The following is a 22741-nucleotide window of genomic DNA, read 5'->3' on the forward strand; positions in this document are numbered from 1 at the left end:
TAGTTTACTATTTAGAATGTGTGAAAGTGTCTATTCACGTTGCCTTGGAACGATGACAGACAAGTACAGACAACTGGCTGATGTTGCCGGTCGTTGTGATAAGCAATCAGGGTCGTAAAACCGTTTACCCTTCTGTGATTCATATAGCAAGGCCATCGTGAAATGTAAATAGCTCATATTACTTCATATCAGAGTGTTTTCAAAAGGCGTGTAATTCAAATCTACACACAAAACGATGCTTAGAAAAATAAATGACAGAATGTCCATTTGACACTTGAAAGTTCCCGCTGAAACATTCACAGCTATCAGTTTCCTTTATGGAAAAGAAGCCCAAAGCACACTTGTGTTTCGGCTTTCGGGGCCCCTTTTTTGGTTCACCTGAAAAATTGATTGAAGAATTCAATATAAGCAGAGCCTCTTTCACCACCGACCCGTTCGATCTTTGTGCGCACCGAACAACAGCAGATTAGATATTGAAATGTAAATCCTATCATTCACCCAAAGACCGGCCAGCGAAAGTATCTGAATGGTGATTGGTGATTGGATTTGACACCTTGTCGATGGATCCATTTTCTGGTGTGCAAGGAATATCGGAAAAATACAATACAAAGAAAGAAGAAAAAACACACGAATTCGTTTCCGATGACAAGCAGAGGAGTTCCTGTTGAGATCTTCCTCCTGCTAATACAACATACCAGATTGTTACTCGTTGGTGCCGGGGAAGGGAACAGAAACAGATGCGTCATTTGTTGTGTTCTGTGGGTGATGTTACGGTTTGCTGTTTTACACCGTGCTGGCTGAACTTGAGGATGCGAAAAAAAAGTGCTTGTACCTTGCCGATGGTACAAGGTTTTCTGCGTATGTAAGTTACTCCAACCGCCGTTACGCTGGAGCACTTTACCGTTTGAACATGATCCTAGATTGGATTTTGGTGTGCCGAGAGTGAAAGATTGCTGTTTCTTAGAAATATTCTGATTCATGGCGGATAGAGCATAGAGCATCCAGTGCCAGTGTTGGCATTGCATCGTACATAAGCATAAGCGTAAAAAATTGAACTTCTGTTGCTCGTTAGTTATTCACTAGCAAATGTACACACTCCATATCCAAACACACACACACACACACCTCGCTTCTTTGCCAAGCCGAAGTTAATGGTGAGCAAAGCCCATTTTTCAAAGCCAATTCCAATTTGTAGTGCATTACGGATGTGCGAAAGCGCAAGATCATTAATCATGGCAGTTAATTATGGTGCGGCCGTGCGCGTATGCGGTCGCGTCGAGATTTTGGACGCGAGCATGTGAAACATGCTGGCGTTAGGCGTTAAGACAAACTTTACGAGCGTGGGACCATTTTTTCTCTCTTCTGTGTCGCCCTTTTTAATGGGCCCATTAGTACACTTCGAAATGTGTTAGTATGTTTAGGGGCAGACGTTGCGAAACAAGATGAATTGTGTGCTGGAAATAGAATATCTTGAACGTGAGGAGTAAAATTAGCAGATGTATCAGCTGGCTCACGGGTTACTTTAGCGGCTTAGAACATTACGGCGACGAGTAAAGTCACCCAAAGTACATAAGCTTATGTTGAAAGTAAAGCTCTAAAGCTCCTCAAGCTCTATTCCGTTCCGTTTTGTCTATTTAAATCTGAAAATCGTACACACAAGAAAGAAATAGCATTCAAGAACGAATGTTTGTTAGTTATACCATCGAATTACATACTTTTAGGCGTTTTGATAAGATGTTTTCACACAATTTTATTTTTATTAAAATTTCAATTACTGTCAGCTTTCTTTCTGTTCCATGTTCCAAAAAAATTGAGATTTTTAAGTGTTTGTTAATCATTTAATCTGTATTCATAATAATGCTAAAAATAAAATATAAAAATGTCTACAAAATCGCACAGTCCACTTAAGCAAAAAAACTCCTCCCGCAGCCTCCCGTCTGTTTTGGTTGGTTGGTTGATTTGAGTTTCGGATGCCCTCTGTTTGTCGTTTAGGTTGATGTGTCTGCCAGATTTTCCACTACGTAGCGGGGTTGCAGTGTGCTTAGTACAGGTCCTAGCGTACTATCGAGGTATTGTTTGAATGAGGTACATTTTTGTCTGCGAGATAAGTATGGTAGTAACAATATTTCATAAACTCAGAAATGTGTACTGTAATAATGGAATGAAGTTGGGCTTACCGCGTGTTAAGATCGAATGAGCTGCCCCACAAAATGATGCCGTCGGATCCGGTGCTCTTCATGGCTGCCAGTGCATTGATCCAGTCGCTCTGCAATTGGGAACATAATTTAGTCAGTAAATTATGAGTAAAATATGAAGAGAGAAACGAAAGTTATCCAAAACTTATATTTATTAATAACTTTTTTTTAAAAGCACTACAGCCGAGTAGTATTTACTATTGTACTATTGTTGATAGCGGCGAGACCTTCGGACCAGTACTTCATCTTCACTGCTAGCCTTAGTGCTATTGAAGCACTGACATCCCGAAAAGATGTTAAAAGAGAGGATTTTCTTATTATAAAAATCATTGAACTGCTTGGCTCAATGTTCTATAAGGCCTTTGGGTCGCTTATCATTGTGGAATTCCCACCAATGAGAAGGCAGATTCACTGGCCAAAACAGGCGTCCAAGGAGGCGAGGATTTTACGACCAATCATGGCCTTAGTGTTGCTCCGTTTTCTACACAGCATCTTTTCCTGGCTCGATCGCAGAGCACGTGGCTGGCAGATAAACTCGGGCGTTTCCTTTTCTCGATCACTTAGCAAATGTTCCTGCGGTGTTGATTCAATGGGTTCTCTGAAGACCAGGGAGACTCAGAAAGAGTATGTGACTGCGATGACGGATATCATGATGTAGATCACTTTCTGTGGTCTTGCGTGGAATTCGAAACCGCCAGACCCTCCTTGGAAAGCGCAGTGGAGAATATCGTAAGACGATTGGGTACAGCAATAAGAGAAGTGTTGGCTAAGAGGGACCTCACCCACATGAGGCTTTTTTATCGATTCGCTAGAGGCAACTGTCTTGTTCTACGATTTTCAAGCAGTACTCACTATCAACCATTATTTCTGTTGCTTGTAATGTTGTCTATGTCTTAAGTGACTTATAAGGGGACAATTTCAACACTGCCGTAAAAAGGGAGACGAGTGATTTCCAGAGTACAGTGCTCTCCAAGTCAGTCTAGCAATGACACGATCATTTTCACTGCGGGAACGTTGGGTTCGAGAGTGGAGGGTTCAGCCTCGAGAGTAGCGAAGTCACTCCTACCTGGTAGAGCTGGAAATGTCAGGCAAATAAATGATCCATTCAGGACCCCTTTTCCGGACCTCAATCTTAATGAGCGTAAAGGTGGCTCAACACAGATGCTTGCAAATTGCATACTGTAACTAACTTTGACTAATACCTTTGATTAACCTGCTATGGATAAATAAAACGTTCTACAGCTTTTTAGTTCCATAAAAAAGAAAAAAATCTCAGAATCCAGCAAACAAATCCCGCAAAGCACCTTCTGACTGTCTAAACGTATAATCTTCAATTTTGACATTGAAACCCCTGGGAAAGAATTGAATTATTTCTTGAATACGGTATGACACATCTTCATTACCCAAAAGCTCCTGCAATTTGAGATATACAATCGCGCTGAATATTTCTTTCCATACCGAGAACCAAAGCTGACAACTCTCAAAAGGAAGATTAATTACCTTGACGCATTTAGATGCACATAAATAAGCAAGCAAGTTTACCGACAGGAGCGCAAAAAAGCACACTCTCCGGTAATGACAATTAACCAGAAAAGGTGCAACAAAAAAAAAAAAAATTCCGAAGCAAAATGTCACAGGATAAAGGTCCCCATTGAATTTAGATCCAATTTAGAGTTTGCACTCTGTTGGTTAATCCGTTTGACAGTTTCGAAATTTTCCATTTTTCATTCTTCCACTGGAAACTGCTGTCCCGAGAAGAAAAGGGGATCTTTTTTTTTCTCGCACGAGAAAGGTCGTGTTGAAAATTAGACATTATTTTGTGCGCAGGTATCGCAAGAAGTGCAATTAGAAATTTGCATTTTCACTTGGGGATTTAGTGGATGCTACGACCCGCCATGATATGGCACGAGTTTGGGTATAAAGAGCTGCTCTTTGGTAGGGGCAGAATTTCATTCTGGAAATGTTAAAAGTTTTTCTTTCCATTTCAAAATCACAAAACTATGAAAGTGATTCTTTTTTTTTTGGTGTGATTTGAGTCCACTTGCGCCCAAACGTACCATTGTGCTGCGTCATTCAACCAAATTTTGCAAACAAATTTCTCTTAAGCGTGAGCGTTCAAAATTCGGCATAAATTGTCCCTAAAAATGCTTGGGGGAAGAGAAAAAAAAACGACAAAGGAATAGATCTAACTTTCTCACGAAACGTCAGAAGACACTTGTCAACGCATCTAGCGCAGTGACGGTAGTGACCGGGTCTAGTCTACACTCAATGTCATCAATCTCCCAAAGGTAAGGATCGTCTATGATGATGTCCCCAAAACAAACAAACAAAAAAACAGTGAAAAGCAGAAAATCACAACTTTCAAACGCAAATAAAAACGAAACCACCGGGAAACCACCCGTCTACACACATACAGCGAGACAGAGGAACATTAAAAGTCAAATCTTTCGGAGAGAAAAGTTAGGAAAATAAAAATAGTGAAAAAAGTGGTTAGAAAAGCAGGAAAAACTGTGTGAAAAGGAGTAAGTCAAGTGGGCCTCGTTCGCTCGCTTTTGCTCACTCGTGTTTGTTGTCGTCAAATTTCATGTTTTTGCAGCCTAGCGTACGGCACTTTGGTTCGGTGATGTTTTTCTTTTTTTTTGTATCGCAGGACTTTTTCTCTGCCTGTCTATTGCCGTCCCGTCTGTTTGTGCTACCCTTTCGCGCGGGACGTCGACCATTTTTCAGTAGAATTTCACCAAAATTGCACCACGCCGTTAGGTCCGACGGCGGTGTTTCGTTGGAAGCGCATCGTACGGTATGGTTTTGACCGAGAATTTCTCAAGTTCAGACGAACTCGGAATAGGGAAGTAGTGAAAATAATTAAAAAGTTCGCCCATCGGGCTAGTGTATCAAGAAGCGGTGGCAGCGGCACACACACATACCGAACTACGGAGGCTGCACAAACAACAGCACCAGCTTACCATTGTGTCGGCAGGGCCGTTATCAGCTGAAACGGAACGCTCAAGCAAACGCCACTTGTAATGAGACTCCTGTGGGCGACTGGCTGTTGGCGGAGCCCATCAACTGACGTCTTCCAGGAGCTTCGTTTTTTTTTTGTCTCTTGTAAAACGTCAGAAATGCTCAAGCAAATTAGGCGGCTGAGTGGGCTCATTCAACGAAAAATGGGTTTGGACGATGGTTTTCGATAGTCTAAAGTTTGCCGATCACGTCAGCAAATGAGTCGCCATCATTTGTCAATAGAAGTCACAATATCTGTCAAATTGGACTGCAGCGTTTCTAAGGAAAATGAACCATTCACTGAATTTGTAGCTCTTTAAAAATATTAAATATAATAGGAATTAAAGCTCCAATTAGGAAGCTAAAGATAACCAAATATCTAAAATATCTCTTACAAAATCATACAAAAGCGACACTTCCTTTTCTTCAATTTAGAAAGAAAGTCTTCAAGAACTTCATGTTGTCTACTTTGCTTTTCTTGAGTTTGTAATACTGATGCCCGGAGCGTAATTGAGTTTGGAACAAGTTTCCGGTGACCTTAATCATGGTGCCCAGCACTTACAAACACAAGAAGCTCGAGCTCGAGCAAGAAGCTCAGAAACTAGTGTATCGTTACCGGTAAAAATAGATAAATGGTGCAGTTGCACGTCCGGTAAGCCATTCGTTACGTTAGCTGTCAGCAATTTTAGACCACGAAGGTGGACAAACCAAGCTCCAGCTGATTTGTGTTGAGCTGTTGTAGTATTTTAGAGTGAGTATCATGGATCAACTATTTTTGGGGCTTTTTAGGTGTTTTAATTTCAAAAAGTAGTGAGCAATACTGCTCAAATGCTACAAGAAATTCGTGTCAAGTGTTTCTTTTACACACAAAAGACGTTTCACATTAGTATGGACGCTCTTCTGCCCTTTTTTTCTGGATCTTCCGGTCAAATGGTATGATTCCGATGGAAAGCGTGCGAGCATAATCTATGGGACAGATAATATTTTGTCAGACACAGAGTTCATTCTGGAAGCTGTCACTTTACAGTGGAAAATATGAAACGGTACATGAAAACGTCTGCATCTTACATGAACTCTTCACTTTGACTACGGAATTTCAACTTCCCCGTACGTGTCCTACAGTGTTAACTCACGTATGCAAAATAATATCATCCTTCCTTCCTTCCGGAGCTCGTATCCTTTTGGGATATGTGTTTGATCAATATTTATAACGCCAGTGAAGGAACCGGTTATTTCCAGCAACAGGTAGCAATCAAATACCCTCCGAAACGTGCTTCACACATACACACACACACACACATACGGACACTGTTGACAACTTGTTGACATTCGAAAGTTTGAAGCTTTTTCTTTCAGTTGTTACAAAATGATGGAGAAGACACTCTGTGCATGCATGCATGAGCCATTAGTCTGCAGTTTGTGCAACTTTTGTAAGTGCTTTATGCATGCTCTTTAGCATCAAGAGTGGATGTAAATGGATGTCTAGAAAACAAGGAAAAGAAGACTTTGTTCTACCTACCTCAGTCAGGTACTGTATGGTGTCGGTGTACACGTAACGCAGATAGGTTAAAACCTTACGCCGTGGCTTTGACGCACTGTTTCGTTGCGCCACTCGGACGGCCTCTCGAACGCGCCCTCTTATTAGTTGCTCCCGTTCACTGGGAGAGAGTTTTTCGCGCAGATAAACGGACGGGAAGATAATGTCCGAACCGTCGAATAGCCACATAATGCTGGAAAGAAGAAGGATAAAAATGAGATTAAAATGTGATCCAGAAGTGAAACTCAATTCATTCTTTTGATCGGGAATATTAGGGCCTTACGAGATGTTTTTAGACCATCTAGACGTCTTAGTTTGTTGTTTCAAAATGTCTCTTAAGGAAATTTCAACGAGTTTCCGAGGATTTAACTATGTGTCCTACAATATGTGCGCGCAGAATGCTCTACATATTTTGAGGATTCTGCTACTCCAAATGACGATCTCTACTTCATGCAAAAGGATAGTCAGTCCTCACTACGGGGAAAACGGTCCCAATAGGATACATTCCCCGGTCCTGCTAATGCTTGGGCCTTTCGCCTTGTGGAGGATTATCCAAGGCAAATGCTTCAGAAGGAGCTAAAAGTTTCATCCTATCTATCTGATGCTATCCGGTGACAAAAGAAAGAAGTCATGCTAGACCAAAATTAAACATAAAACATATCAACAATCTTCTTTAGGGATATCAGTGTACTTTGACAATTTGTCGATCTTATAATGAGTGTTACTAAGGCAGAGAGGGGATCGTGGTATAAGCTAACTAAGCAGATGCTTACGGCCCCAACTTTCGTATGTAGAGAGAGCATCGAGCTTTTAGATAGCCTCATTGTAGATGGACAGCGGTCCAGGACATGCTAGGGAAAATTTTCGGTACTAGGTGTTCCAAAGGTGAGCAGAGACGATCAATGTAATCGAACGATGTCTACTTAAGTTTTTCAAATAACTGAGGGAGTATAAAAAACCAAATGCTCTAAAAGTGAAAAGATACTTCCGCAAAAAGAGCATGTTCAAATGCATGAGATACGAGCTAGATTAGTCTAGTTGTAGACCCAATTATTCTATGAATATTGTGCCTTGTTGATTCTTAGTACTTCAAAAGCTTTGCAGTACTGTTTAAGTCTATGTTAAATCTTATTGGATTTATGCGAAGATCTCTCGAGTTATCAATATTATCGATAATACATGTCTAGACAATTAAGGCCTTTTTTAGCCAAATATATCTAACTCATTGGATAACTTAAATCAGAAAGATCACAAACGATAAAAAAATCGGGACTGTTGGTAGACTTAGACCAGTGTTAACCATTGGATATTATTTACAAAGCAAATCTGTCTTTGCTTTTTGTAGTTTGGGAAGTCCAAATGAGTCCTAGAAGAGTTATCAATCTGATAGATAATGAGTGTCTAGAGACAAGAGAAATTCTGATGCAGTTTTATCAAGTAAAATTATACTGGATCATCAAGGGCCAGGAAAAGAGTGTTTTCTTTATATCAAACGTTCTTTTACTCGAAAGACTACCATGGGTAATCATTCTTGAAGCCAGAAAGGTGCCTCAGAATTTCCTTGAGGGTTAATCCTTCCCCGTAACGAAGCCATCCCACACAGTAAACCGGCAGCTCGTTTGCACATCGGTTTGCACAGTTCCACAACATGGAGCAATAAACCAATTCATTTATCCAGTCAACAGTTTCCCCAGTGCTAGACTCCACAAAAGAAGAGAGCAATAAATTGTGACAAAAGCTTCGTACCGGTGTAGTCGGACGAAATGCGCCACATGTGATGTGTTGAAAGTTAGCGATAATTTATCAATTCCTCCCGCACGGCCGATTTTCGGTGTGACAAAAGGTGGTACCAGCTGATAGGTGGTACTTGGGTGGGTTGTTAAAATCCCTTTACGGTACTGCTGCCAACACTATCGCTCGGGCCCTGTGTGCCCAACAACACCAGAACAATGCCGGATCGATGTAAGGCAGACGCCATTTTCCGGGAAGAATAACCAGCAGTACCATGTTTCGGGGAATTCGGTGAGTGTTACTGCTCGTTCCGCTTTTTTCATTCTGGTCGACCGTTTCGTTGTTTGGAGAAATACGTAAAACTTAGATACTGTTGCATTTTGGGGAGATTTTTTTTTTGGTTATGCCATTTGCTAGTGTTCTAGGTGCAGTGGTAGAATGATAGGCAAGTTTGGGCTAGGTCCCGTCGGTATTACCGGTTGTTTTCTCGTTGTACTTCCGGTGCGCAGTTTTCGGAACGAGCATTCACGCCACCGTTCATGTTGAAGCAGTAGGGAAATGCATAGTAGCCCCACGCCGCCAGGGGTCGCTGCTGTCGGGCTAGTAGTAGTGTTTGCTCCATAAACTCGCGCCCTGTTGCTTCGAAGCGTCGTGTTGCCTGGGAAAGTGGAGGAAAGAGTGAGATGAGTATAAATAAATGAAACGAAACGAGGTGGAAAGTTTTCTACTCGGAGCTTCCTCAACTTTTGCTCGTTTAAATCGGGATAGAGCATAGTGTTGTTTTTTGTCGGCCGACCGAAGAGGTTCATCCCGAGGGAAGGATTTTTTTTGTTCCGAAAGTTTATATGGGTCCGAGTGAGGTTCGCCCTGGTGCCATGTGTTCCAGTTTGAACGCTGTTTCGAGGTTATGTTTGGTTTTCACAGTCGGCTAGAATAATATACGACGCATGAACGCTCGAGGGTAAGAATCCGAGGATTACCGTAGTATTGGGTACCATTTTTTGTTGTTGTTGCACTGCAACGTAAGACAGCTCCGGTGGGAAAGGAACTTGAGTCGACAATTCGGCTTCCACTATCGGGTCGCAGTTTTACAGACGAGTGAAGAAGATGGAAAAAAAGTATCAGAGAACAACTACCATTATAGAAGCGCTCTTATAGCGCTTGAAGACCGAGAAGAATACGGTTGTTTGTGTGCTAGCGTAAAATATGACCACCGGATGCAGGAGCTTCTCCAGTGTCTGCCAACACACGAAGCACATGAGGATGCACAAAGCACAATTTTGTGCCTTTCCATATGGTGGAAAGCAACATGCCCACAGTCTCCCTAGTAGGAGGTCACGGGTCAACGGGAAGACCTTCATTTGAGACAATAGAAAATTTGCTTCCCAACAAAAAAAAAAAAAGATAATGGCATTTTAGTGGTCCAGCGATAGCAAAGGCTTCGGTGGCATTCGCACACACAGAAAGGGTGAAGAAAGGCTGACTAATGGCATTCATACTGGAGCGATGTTCAGGGTGCAAGCAACAATCTGCTTGCTAGCTTCGTCTAGCCTTTTGTGGTTCTTAATTGCTGGATGGTGTATGTTTGAGGTTGTTTTCAGGAATGTGGTTTCAATGGGGGAAGCAATTAAAGGATTCTTGTGCGCGTACAACGTTGTTCTAGGGGATAGAAACCCTAGCAAAGATATTGTTTAGGTGAATTGATTTGTTCACAGTATGGATGGGCTACAATCATCGGTGATTTAGCTTTGGTGAATTTTCTCTTCTTGATGATTGATGAGCAACCATTATTTTTCTTAAAAATTGCTAGCATAGCATACGCTATGCTAATTTATTTTGTTTGCATTTATGTACAATTAATTGGAAAGATTGCATACTATTAGGCGTTACATCGACAATGTTTTGTACTCGAGTCCTAGAAGTTCCTTGATTTTGTTTTGCTTCAAAGTAGCGATCAATTTAGATTTGTTTAATCTTAAACCGTTTCGTCTCAAAAGGCTTCACAACCTAAAATTAATTGTAAAAAGAAGCTTTCGCTAATTGATTTTGAGTTTCAGCTCGAATATAATAATTTCAAAAGACAATACGGTGCACTTGAACTTGAGCCGTCGTACTTAAAATAAAAAAAAAAAAAAAAAAAAAAAAAATTAATAAAATTAATTGTAAAAAGAAGCTTTCGCTAATTGATTTTGAGTTTCAGCTCGAATATAATAATTTCAAAAGACAATACGGTGCACTTGAACTTGAGCCGTCGTACTTAAAATAAATAAAAAAAAAAAATTCATTTTAAAAACCATATACAGGTATTCATAATTTTTTTTCTAATAATCAAAAAAAGAACGGTGGACGGTGATGTAACTGAATGTAAATTATGCTTTTGTTCGAAAACTTAAGAAAAATGCAAAGCAAATCTCTATGAAACTGTAAAAAAATCAACAATAAATTGCGTGCGGGAAAGTATGGTTTATTGAATAATATTTGTTTATATAATAAAATTTAATTAATTAAATTAAAATTGTTCTATATGCTCATAATTGTATCCTAATATATGTTATTCACAAGACTTACTATCAATTATTCCTAATACAATTATGTGTCTCTGTGTAAGAAAGGTTAAACCAAAAAATTCAAGAAAACTGTCAAGTGGAAGCACTAAGCGACTAAGTCTAGTTAGCCATTCGATGGCCGGTATGACCTAAGAAGGTAATTAAACCAAGAAAAAGAAGGAGAAGAAGAAGAAGAGGAAGAAGAAGCACTAAACGAAGCTTAATAGAGTTTTGAGCATTTAATCCGATAAAACAAAGACTTCGTAAAGGTACTAAACATATAATTGATACAGATGTAAAATACTAAAATATCTTTGATCTCTTTATTCCCGCATGGAAGAGGAAACATTAAAGATGGTCAGTTCCTTCAACTATGATCCCAACACAAAAAAGTGCCAACGAAATAAAACGAAAACTAAACTCGTGCCGAGTTTTTTTTTTCCAAACTCCCTTGGTCATACTTTGCCGTTAGAAGTTCCCCGGTGGTGATTCACAGAAGCAATTTTCACAGTTTCATATGAAGCTTCTTTTTTCTTTCCTCTCCAAAGGTTGAGAGTATTCTGCTGTACCGATATATAGAGTGCTGCCCTGCGTAAAACGAAACTCCGGACGGTGACTGGTTCGTTTTTCTTTTATATCGTCCATTCTTTGTCGAGCAATAAAACTAATATCGTAAAAGATATTAATTAAGTTTTATTGGGCTCCCCGTCGGTGTTTTGTGGGACAAAAACGAAGTGAGGCAGTGCGCAGGGCGAAAGTGCAACCCATGTAAGGGTTGTGCTGTTCGGAGCTAAAGTTTGTCCCAAAGTGTGAGTTGGGAAAAAAGCATGCCCTTAAATTGGAAACTGTAATGAACTGGGAAGTGCCGGAATCGTTCGAGGTGCCAGGACCCCAAACGTCCGCAAGGCGTTTATGAAGTGTGCATGAGAACGGAAAGTGGAAGTTCATAAACAATTGTTAAGTAACTGGAAAAGGTCGGAAAGTTCAAATATTAACGATCTTCGAATCGGCGTATGCGGGTACGTTTGAGAGTGAGTGCTTTATCGATTCACACTGTCGTTATAAATTAACTTGGTAACATTTATGTACTTAAAGAAAAGAGGATAATGAGTGTTGTTGCGTTTTTTCTTCCTGTACATTGAATCATTACACTTAACCTTAATTAGGGTCAATGTGTACGAGGATGGTTACCAATATCTTGACACTAATGGTACCAGGCTAGAAAACCACTCTTAATTATTGCAAAACATTTCATTAGAAAGCCCGACCGATTGTGGTTGTGCTACTGTGGGGTCATCAAACCGTGTAGATAGATTAAAATTCTCAAACATTCCGGCCCCATCGTGTACAAAAATGACCCTCAAACTCATCAAACCGCAAAACTGTCAAGCGGTTTTTGAAGGAGCCCGAATCATTTTGGCCCGAGAGACGAACTGATTGCATACCAGCCGTCGCATTTATATTCATGTCCTGTTGGTCGCGGTTTGTTCCCCCTTCCTGGCGCAGGGTTTTGTGGTTTTCTTGGCCGGGAGTTGGAAAATTGATTGCACAAGTAATAAGCGTTTTAGTTTTTCGAACACTTTGTACGTTGTAATTTTGTGTTGGCTGGACAGGCAATATGAAAACCGAGCTGTCACGGTTGTCTCCCGTTTGACAGTTGTCGTACGGGATGAATGACAGTTTGGAGTAATGAAAAGGGAGAGCAAATTGAATCGATTTTGACTGACCATTCATTTGTGGAATGATTGCCTTTACATCGCTGAATCACTGGAAACTGCGAGAAACGATTCGATGTGTGTGTGTGTGAGCGTCAACTAGGACGCTTTTTCTTGGTAAAAACAGATGAACTATTTTGACCAATTTCGTGCAGTTTCGAATGATGCACGGCAAGTTTCTATAGAACAAAATTTTCGGTCATTCGGACAAATTCTGACAAACACAAAAACTATAATTTGTGAACTGAGAGTGAGAGGGATGGAGAATTTTTGAAACATAATTGCAGTTGCAGTTTTTCCTTTCAAGTATTTCTTAACACAAGTTCACAAAGTACTGGGCGTCCCCATTGGTAATTTACTTGAAAAATTATTTTTTTTGGTCGACCTTGTAGAATGAACTTCTTGTCGTAGAACCATGGTTATGGATAAGTCTATTAAACTATTCAATGGCTGGTGTGACCTAGTAAGCCGTTTATCTAAGGAAAAGAATAAACATCATTCGAAGCCTTCGGGCTGCTTAGCGAAGTTGGAGGTCCGAAGATTCCATCTGGACTGTTCTCCCGTAGTGAGTGCTGACTGTACAATCAAATGGTATGGGGGAAAGCCTACTAATACATTTGAAGGCCAATTTGACGTTGAATTAATTTGAAGAGAAGGCATGAATAGGGTATCTTCAATATACACATGTAGATGCTCTGGAACACAAGTTTGAACACGTTGAAAACAATTCTAAAACTGATAACTTTTTCAAAAAACTTATCCATTGTAGCGAACAACAAAGAATACATCCCAGATTGTAACGCTCTTTGTTCGCACCACAAACACCTGAAACAATGCAATAGGAGAATGCAAACTAATCACGCTAATCCAATAATCTCTCGTTGGTCAATTATGCAATTCGAGCGCCGTTTCTACCTCACACAATGCACAATCTCCTGCTGGTTTTCTGCCATAGACATTATAGGCCAGTCTGCGACCGGAGAGCAGTTTTTTGTCACTTTTCAAAGAAAAAGAAAAAAAACCGATCAACGTCCGAACGATTCACTGTCGATAGCGTCGATATCCGGTAGGATCCATCGTCCGTAGGCCCCAGGGAGCCGTCGTCCGGGATATGATTTTCATTTTCCGGTTTATTAAACTTTCCATACCAGCTTGGCTCGATGTGCCTGGGCTGGTATGCGTGTCCATGCCGAACCTGTCCTGAATGTCCAGTCCGTTCGGTTCGATTAAGGAGTGCTTCCGTCATTTTCTCAATACCGTTGAAGTATGACAAAAAGTGGTAAAAGCGGAATGGAAAACCGAATTCTCACTGGATTCGGATGCCATGCCAGGCAACAATAAAACAAAAATGTAAAGAATAGCAATGAACAATGTTGAACTGGGAAATGAAAAACCTCATTCATCACCTGCTTGAATGAAAAAAAAACCCATCCACAGTATCTCTGTGACTGTAGCTGCCCAAATCCAGTGGGTAGAAGGTCGGTTTGATGTAGGATTTTTCCAATTGCTTTCCCAAAACAATTTGTGAGGCTAGAAACGGCAAGGTTCCAAAAATCAGGACGGCTTTTTCCCCCTTTTTTGTCACAAATGGAACCATTTTGTTAACAGAGCTTCTTTTTTTTCTGTTTAATTCTTCTGCCTGTGGTGGATGAATCTCGAACAGCACGACAAGAATGTTGGGAATAGGAATGATAAAAGAGTTAGTCTTCTGGTCGAGCCGCACCGTGGAGTCGCAAAAGAAAATGGAGGTAAATTGGCGTTCAGCAAGCTGGTAGGCCAGATCCTTCCAGGAACTCAAGGATTCATTTGCACGCATCATTGCTGCCTTATGCCGGCCATCGAATCAATGAGCAGTAAGGAATGTAGAATATTCGCTTGAAGGTAAACAAAAAGCGATGAGGCTTCATTGCAAAAAAAAAAAAAAAAAACACTTCCTTTTCTGGGAATGGAAAGGCGCCGGCAGCGCGTACAATGCAAACCTTTTTCAGTGGAAGCTCACTAGAAAAAGGAAGTGCCAACTGGGAAAATGAGCCAACCAAGTGGGCCTTTTACGACCAACCGAGAGGACAAATGGAACGACAGATAAATTTATAACGAAGCCTAAACAAGTTATGTTACTGTCATCATGCGTTATCGTGTATGCGTCCCAATGAATATGTTAAGCGAGAACACACCATTGGACGGAGAATTAATTCCCAGAAGGATACGCGTGTGTCGAAGTGGAGCCTTGATAGTTTGCTGATTTAGTGGGCAAGCTTGCGGTTCAGTTGACGGATTAGGACGAATCGTCTTCAAGAGATAATCAAGATGGAAGAGATATACGTGAATAGAAAGTGGCATGGTTTGGAAAGTTTGTGATTGAAATAAACCAATTTCTTTGTTTGAAAATATCAATCACTCATTTTACAGTCAGTTGAGTGTCTATTTTTATATTCTGAAATCCAATAGTATAGTTTGTCGCATAAGTAAATAGGAATTACCTATTTTAAGTAACAGTTTATTGGCATCATTTCAGTGTTAAGAAGAATCAAAAAGATCTATTCTAGCAGAGCAAAACAGTACATAGTAGAAAAGAGAAAACTCATTCTTTGTAGTGATTTAAATCAGAAAAGAAGAGAGGGCTTAGGATAAATAAAAAAGCAATGTACTGTAATCAATTGCCTCAATCTTATCGCTTCATACCCACTCACTCACTCACTCACTTTTTGTGCGGAGTAATACCATGACGCGTAAATCTCTCCTTGCACCCTGTTGAGTATTGAACTATAGGAGATGTTGAACTATGTTCATTTTTGAACCATAGGAGATAGATTAACATAGGCGCTTAGCTACAAGCATAAACATAAGCATAATTATATTAGTATAAGGAATAAAATCTCCTTCTTCTTGGCTTAACGACCTCTAAGGTCATGCTGGCTATCGAAATGGCTTTCTAGACTACCGATATTACGTAGTTGGTTAGTCAGTCCTCACTATGGGATTTGACCGTCCGGATGGGATTTGAAACCCGGTCCTGCCGTTGGAAGACCGGCGCCGATGTCGCCTATATTACCGGGCCGCCCCAATAATGAAAAGGGATAAAATAAGTAGTTCCAAATCAGAACCGAAACGGCATAGAGCTACGTTTTGCCAGAGCTATTTTCGCTGCAGACCCTATGGATCTTCCTAAAGGATCATCTCATGGTAATACTTCGCAGAAGGAGTCAGTGTTCGAATGACTGAGTGAGTGAGTATAGAACGAAAAGTGTGACTGGATGCTTACGGCGCCGGTCTTCAGGACCTTCACAGCAGTGCTTCATAGCAGGGCCGGGGCTTAAATACCATCCGGTCCGTTCCCTTGTTGTGAGGACCGCCTATCCAACCTATCCAACTGGTATCGGAAATTCTAGTAAGCCATTTGATGGCCGGCGTGATTCAGAAAGTCGTTAAGCCAAGAAGAAGTAGACTGGGCAAGCTGTTAGTCGGCACAAGTGAGAATAATCCGATAAAAAATAAAATGAAATGAACATTCGTTAATTTAAAACAATGAAAAATATTTTGCACACTTCCAGGGAGACACGAAACAGTTTCCTTTTCAGAGCAGGAGTTAGTCCAATGAAAGTATCTTATTTTTGTTTATCGAATTCTGTCTCGCGTACGCTTCAAGAATGTCTTCTTCTGCTTGGCGTAACGACCTCTAAGGTCCTGCCGGCCATCGAAATGGCTTTCTAGACTACCGATACCACGTAGTTTGGTTAGTCAGTCCTCACTACGGGAGGACGGTCCGGATGGGATTTGAACCCCGGTCCTTGCGTTAGAAGATGGGCGTCGATGTTGCTTTTTTTTAAATATTTATTTTTTATTTAATATTAACCGCTTATTTACGTTTATTTAATTTTTGTGATTATGAATTTAAAGTGTCATTCAGTAATCAGTCATCGAAAGTTCGATAGAAGCTGGCTAAAAAATTTTAGACTGAAGTCGTCTTTTATACCAATGTTCTATTGTGGAAAAGTTTTTAGTTTTTAACGGGAAACTGTAATAAAATTTTCATTCTGTCAGGCGTTGTTTCCAGCGCAATGTAATAAGCCAAGTCACAAGAGGTAGATTTCGGGAAAGTTACAATGAAACTATTTTTAGAATATTATTTAACATTTAATGTAGCTTTCTTGAGAAAAATCGTTCTAAAAAACAATTCATATTAAAAAAATCACCATTTGATTGCAGGCTATTTTGAAAGGATTTCTCATAAAGCACATCCCTACAGCGAACTTTACGCTGCTGAGCTACCGGGAAAAAAGGATCGGCCCAGTAAACAAGTCATCTGTGCTCCCCAAAAACCCTCCCCTCACGGCTTGGGTTACGCATGATTTCCGCATATTTATGATACTGTGAAGCATGCATAAAGAAAAGGGAAACAAGCATTTAGAACCCAGCGTCTGTTGGTCATTTTCGGCAATCCCGCACCTTAGCTAATGTGAAAGTGAACGGGCCGGGCGTTTCCATGGGTTACCCTTACGGCCACTTAGCCTGATGACGTCGATGATCGTTGGGTTTCGATGGGTGCTTCTTGTTTCTTTTTTTTTGGTTTTTCTCCATACTCGTTTTGTTTCTCATTCATGCGTTTGAAGTTCGCAAAAGAGTGATCAATAAAGTGAAATGAAAAGGTATCCCCAAACAACGGATACCGTCCCACAAGTCCCGGTTCTGGGCTAGCGTTCTGTTGAATGCATTAAGAGGTTCTTGTTTACTCCTTTTTCGACAATTATTTATGGGCGGGAAAAAAGAGGAAACCATTCTCCGACCAGTTACGATCATTTGAAGTGAATGAACAAACGGGTTAGTGGTTTTTTTTTCGCTTTCCAAAGAAAGAGTAAGCCCAATGGAAGTATCTTATTTTCGTGTATCGAGTCTTGTACCTCCTCCCCAGTAAAATGGTACTCTTCAAAGGGTTGAGTGTGCCGAAAGGGGGGTGTTTTTTGTAAAAGCTTCCCCAGTAATGGCTTCCCATTATCGGTCGTCACCGTGGGGACGGTATCGTTTACCGGAGAAAAGAAGTTAATCTGTTTACCTACCTCCCGCTCGAGATGACCCGCCGTCCAGTACGGGTGGCGCTCTTTTTCGATCTTGACCGACAGATCCTTGTACGGTTGTAGCGAACCAAAGTTCTGCCGGTAGATGGGTCGCCAGGATTCGAAGTCGATAATGCCAATACCTGGAAGGTTTGTTTGTGTTTTTTTTTTCGGTGAAATGAAAGAATGTTTAGTTACGCGTTGTTTGGCGGGTTTTGAAGGGAAATTTTCTAGGTAACGTACCACTGAAATTACGATCCGGTACCAGCTCGTTTAGATGACGTTCGAATATCTGCAGATGTTCGGTTAGGTTGCCTTCCTGCGGTACGCCACCATTACGCTTGTACAGCGTTTTGGTGGACGGTTTCTCGAGCAGTGCAGGAAATTTCCCGGGATCGTAGAGTATTGAGACGGCATTTCCACGAAACGTATCGTTACTGTTCTGGACGACGGAGTACGTCCGGCTGACACCGCCAAAATCGAAACCAAACTGATTGCACATGAAGGTTGGTATGTTCCAGTACACTTCGAAGGATCTGTTTGAAGGTGGAGAATATGTGTGTTAGCCAACAAGCAAAGTTAAACTATGGTGTAAATATTCAACGTATGATTGTTTGGTTTGCTTAATGCTACACGCGTACATCTCTTAAATGATAAATGTAAATTTAGGTACCACGACGGCTTCTTCGGCCATTAATCTTATATGAACGGCAAAAGTGCGTGATTTCTTAATATTATCGATTCTTAATTATCCGAATCGTTCCTCTGTAGTGAGGACTTACTATCCAATTTCTGGGAATTGATAAGTATCGTAAGCCATCACATGACCGGTACGACCTACAGGATCGTTAAGCCAAGATTACTGCTTTCTTACAAGTTTGAGAGCTTTCTCCCTATTACAGACTCGCTAACTGGGCTGCTTTTTAACTGGAATTTCTCTAGAAGGACTACAACAGAACACACTTCGTTTGTTGGACCGTACTCCTAGCCTAGCTATTGAGTATTGTCTGTATTTCTTACTTCCTGGAAGCACCGTAGCAGCACAATCAGTCGTTAATAGATGAGAAAATGGGACTTTTAACTCCAGAAAGAGATCGCTTCTATGGCAACCATTAATTATGGTACGTCTTGTCTATCGTCGAAATCAAAAAAAGGTCACATGATTGGATGAAACCGCCTTGTAAGATGAGCTCTTGTCAAACATCCACCTGCTCACAGACTCAACGGATCATAAATGTCAAACAAAGCCTGCTACGCTAATCTTGACAGCGCTGTCAGTTATCATTAGGTAGTAAGTTTGATGACTAAAAGTTGTTTCGCTAGTATGCTTATCTACAACGTTAAATGTCTGCAAAAAATCTGGATCTGACGAATGTTATTTATAGCTTAGCCCAATCCAACTTATTAAACTGTTTCTGCGACAAACACTTTTATTCTTAGAAACTACTGTTGGCGTTTGCGTTTTGTCGAATGAAGCATAAATCTGTGTGTCTGGCGCAGTAAAGAAAGTATTTAGCAGCCTGATTGATGCAAGCCCTGGCACCGGTCCAACTGCTTATCGTACTGTGAGCGTAATTAGATTTCGCGCCCAAACTGCTAGACGCCCGTAGAGACCACACCGTACAAGAGTGACGTTTCGCGCGGGAACGGGTGCATTAATTCATTATTAATTTCGGTTGTTTGATTGTGCCAAATTTACTTCAATTAAGATTATAATCCAGCACCGACGTCAGACGTGGGAGATGCTCGCGCGAGCGCGGATATTAGTTCAGATTGAATGCGCGCCTAGCGGGTACCGGTGTTGGAAGACCCGAACACCCACCGGCGCCCGGTGGACCGTTGTTCCGATGAAGCTGTGGTGGTTTTAGAGATTTAATTAAGCATCGGTAGCATCTCTCCTCTTTTGTACGCGTGTAGGTGTCTTTGGGTGCTTTTGCAAAGCAGGCAGGAACTCATCAGGCAGAAGTTATCTCTTCCAAACGGCCACATCAATACAGGCCAGACTATCCATATTCGGGGAAATTACAATCGACGTCAACGTAGCTCAAACCGGGTTTTTACGGTGTTTGTCGGAAGCGGTTAACCTCCGTCGTGTTATGGTTTTTTGGCATCACAAAAAAACGTCTGAAGTCCCACGATGCGATGACAGGGTTTTTGGTCTGACAGTTTTGACATTGTAATTAAGTGGCGTTAGTAAGTTCTGCTACATTGCCTTGCACACTACGCTTGAGAGGAGGACGGGCGCACACCCCGGGGGTGCCAGAGAATCCATTATGTATGCAGTTTATGCAAAGCGCGTTCCCGAACTCGACTCGGGTGGTCCATTTGCTGCGCCGTATTTGTGCCACACGTGATAAGCGGGGTAAAGTGAAGCAGCACGGTTGCTTTGGATTAGCACGAGTTTAACATGCTTGAATGTGCAAAATGAGGTGTTTTTACTGTTGTGTGTGTGTGTTTGTCTGTTTTTGTTTTCAAGCTGCACCGAACCGTACGTTCGAGAAAGCAGCTCATTCGTTGTGATGCACGAAGTAAAGTCTCCTCATTCAAGCAGGAAACAAATAGGAAAAGTTCATCGTTCAAACGCTTCTTCGCTGGATGGTAGCGGTAACATATTCGCCACTCGCCGTCACAAAGTCTGGGGAAGCGCACAAGACAACAGCGCGAACTTTGATGCTTAAGAAATAAATAAAAGTACAAAAAAAAAAAACACAACCAGAACACAGCTTCCGAGAGCTGGTGAATGATGAATGAAGCATGATTGAATGAATGAACCACGGTTTGTTTTGCAATATTTATTCAACTCGATGTGTGTGTGTGCGTGTGTGTGTAGTCGTTGCAAATGAAAAGTTAACTTGCTCGAAAAACAGAACCCAGAGAAGCGTGTGTTTTTGTCGGGTTAGATGTAAACTTCGGAAAGAAAAAAAAAAACATCTTTATCAAGCTTTTGTTTTTGCAGTTTGACAAGAGCCGGTGAAGGTGAAAGCAAGACTTTTAGCGTCAAAATATGATCAGGAACATCTGGCCTGAAGTTCAAACTAATCATAGTGAAGAGGTTTGTTATGATGACAGCAGCCACTGACACTTTGCTTGCTTATGGCGGTATAGAATTGGCAGAAAGAACAGAAAAAAGAAGTAAAATTGACTTACTTAACTATGACGAGGTTCTGTAGCAGAAGTAGCGTCGACAGTTTTACCAAATGCGAGGGTGCAGCGAGGTAAACCATGTTGTGGCTGCTGCAGCTGGTAGATGATGATGATGCTGGTTCTTGTCGCTTGAAACGATTGTAGAACTTCGTTGACAACTCAGTGCAGCGAGCGAGAGGACGCTAATCACTTATCGTTAATTGAGGCAAGTACGATTTCTGCTAGATTTTTCTCAATTAAAAATTGTCGCCTATTTAACAATGGTTCTCACACGGCGAGTGTAGTTTGTGTTGTTTTGAGCGAATGAAATGAGAGGATTTATCACTGTGTCACTCTTCCAGGCGTTGTAGTTTTCATTAGTAGAAACTTCTTGAATTTAGATTGCACTTCACGTCAGTTGCACTGGGTTGTGTTTCTTTGACACTACACAATTCAGCGTATGATGCACTCGTGCTAAAGCTAGCGAAGGTAAGAATGGATTGAAGGGAGAAATAAAATGTTAGTTGCACACAGTTCCCAGTTACAAGTATGATGTATGGGTTCTTTCCCTATCGCTACACTTCACCAACAGAGTGATAACAGCACAATTAAACCTTGTACAGCTGGCGACGTTCGGGAAGCTAACACGGAAACTCGGCACGAAAAACCTTGCAAAGAAACACCTTTCAGAGGAATGCAATGCACCACTAGAAACGTTACGGCTGTCCCCCGAACGATGTGCCAATAATGCTTGCCGCTACAGATTCTGATTCATCTTCTGCGAAAGCATTATCCGCAAATCTCCGAACAGCACCGTTCGCAACAGATCGTTACGCTACTGAATCACTCACTGCTGCTCACAACACCTCCACGTTGCCATCTCACTTGCAACTGTCATTTCGAATCGCCATTCTTGCCAATTCGCCAACTCACTGAACGTTTTCGCATGCGTTGCCCTCCGGCGTGACCATATTAAAAATCCATTAGAGCGAACGGCACAAAACCACACGCGACCACCGTAGGTGTTCCTCGTGCGTCCTCACCGAACTGATTTAGGATTTCTTCGCTTTAAGTGTTGTATCGAGTCACAACACAGCAAGCGCTCGGTGCTGGTGCGGCGATGTAGGAATATATTGTGGTCGCGTTTGCACTCCGACTGACCGTTCAACGGCGCGCGACACTCGGACACACACTACACACGTTGATCTTGCGCGTCGATATATCGTAGACAACGACGACGCAACGCTGTCTGTGCCGCACGGTGATGACACTTGACGCGAGCGCCACGAACCCGGAGTAGAACAACAAAAACAGCTGGTGCCCGCGCGATCTAGATTGCGTTCGGTGGTTGACGGTTTGAGAATCAAGAATCAAACACGATCCACCGGGTGGGGACCCGGTGGTTCTTGTCGATCGATCGTGTTTTATTAATTAAGCTCTAAGCGTGTAGTGACACCATCACTCACTCAATCAAGCGTTTCAAGTAGCGCACGTGTGTGCGTGTGCAAAAACGATCAAAACGCGACGATCGCACTCGATCTAGGCAACCTAGATTGAGGATCGTTTTTCGAGCGGCTACTGTGTCACCCTGTGTCTACTACTAGTGCCACCGATCTTCTGTCAAGTGTCGACGTGAAGAAGTGTCTATTTACCTGCGTTAGTTTGCGTTACTTGTTGAGGGTGCCCCTCTCCATAACACACAACACTAACAGAAAACAAACCTTGAGAAGTCTGTTGGTAGCGAAGAAAGTAATGTTTCGTCATCGGTTTGAACAACAGACAACAACATTCGGGAGCTGTAACCCGTGCACGGTACACAGTAACAAAAACATAAGCTCACAAA

At 41.6% G+C, this 22741-nt stretch overlaps 4 protein-coding genes across 5 annotated transcripts in view; 2 read left to right on the forward strand and 2 right to left on the reverse strand.

Annotated features, from left to right (window-relative positions):
- Nucleotides 1–22741, forward strand: part of LOC126568615 (uncharacterized) — a 383782-nt gene that overhangs the window by 338465 nt on the left and 22576 nt on the right. The gene's annotated exons all lie outside the window — the stretch shown is intronic.
- Nucleotides 1–22741, forward strand: part of LOC126568493 (protein TEX261) — a 231306-nt gene that overhangs the window by 127943 nt on the left and 80622 nt on the right. The window lies entirely within an intron of this gene.
- Nucleotides 1–22741, reverse strand: part of LOC126568292 (uncharacterized) — a 308783-nt gene that overhangs the window by 87507 nt on the left and 198535 nt on the right. The gene's annotated exons all lie outside the window — the stretch shown is intronic.
- On the reverse strand, nt 1978–21012 carry LOC126568298 (hyaluronidase Tab y 2.0101-like). The gene is made up of 7 exons (XM_050224753.1): nt 20923–21012; nt 18019–18311; nt 17779–17918; nt 8940–9121; nt 6715–6925; nt 2178–2266; nt 1978–2097 (listed from the first exon to the last, which is right to left on the reverse strand). Exons 1-7 carry the CDS (start codon nt 20997–20999, stop codon nt 1989–1991), a joined length of 1101 nt encoding a protein of 366 aa, XP_050080710.1. The 5' UTR covers nt 21000–21012; the 3' UTR covers nt 1978–1988.

This window comes from Anopheles maculipalpis, chromosome 2RL (assembly GCF_943734695.1).
Source record: "Anopheles maculipalpis chromosome 2RL, idAnoMacuDA_375_x, whole genome shotgun sequence".
NCBI lineage: Eukaryota > Metazoa > Arthropoda > Insecta > Diptera > Culicidae > Anopheles > Anopheles maculipalpis.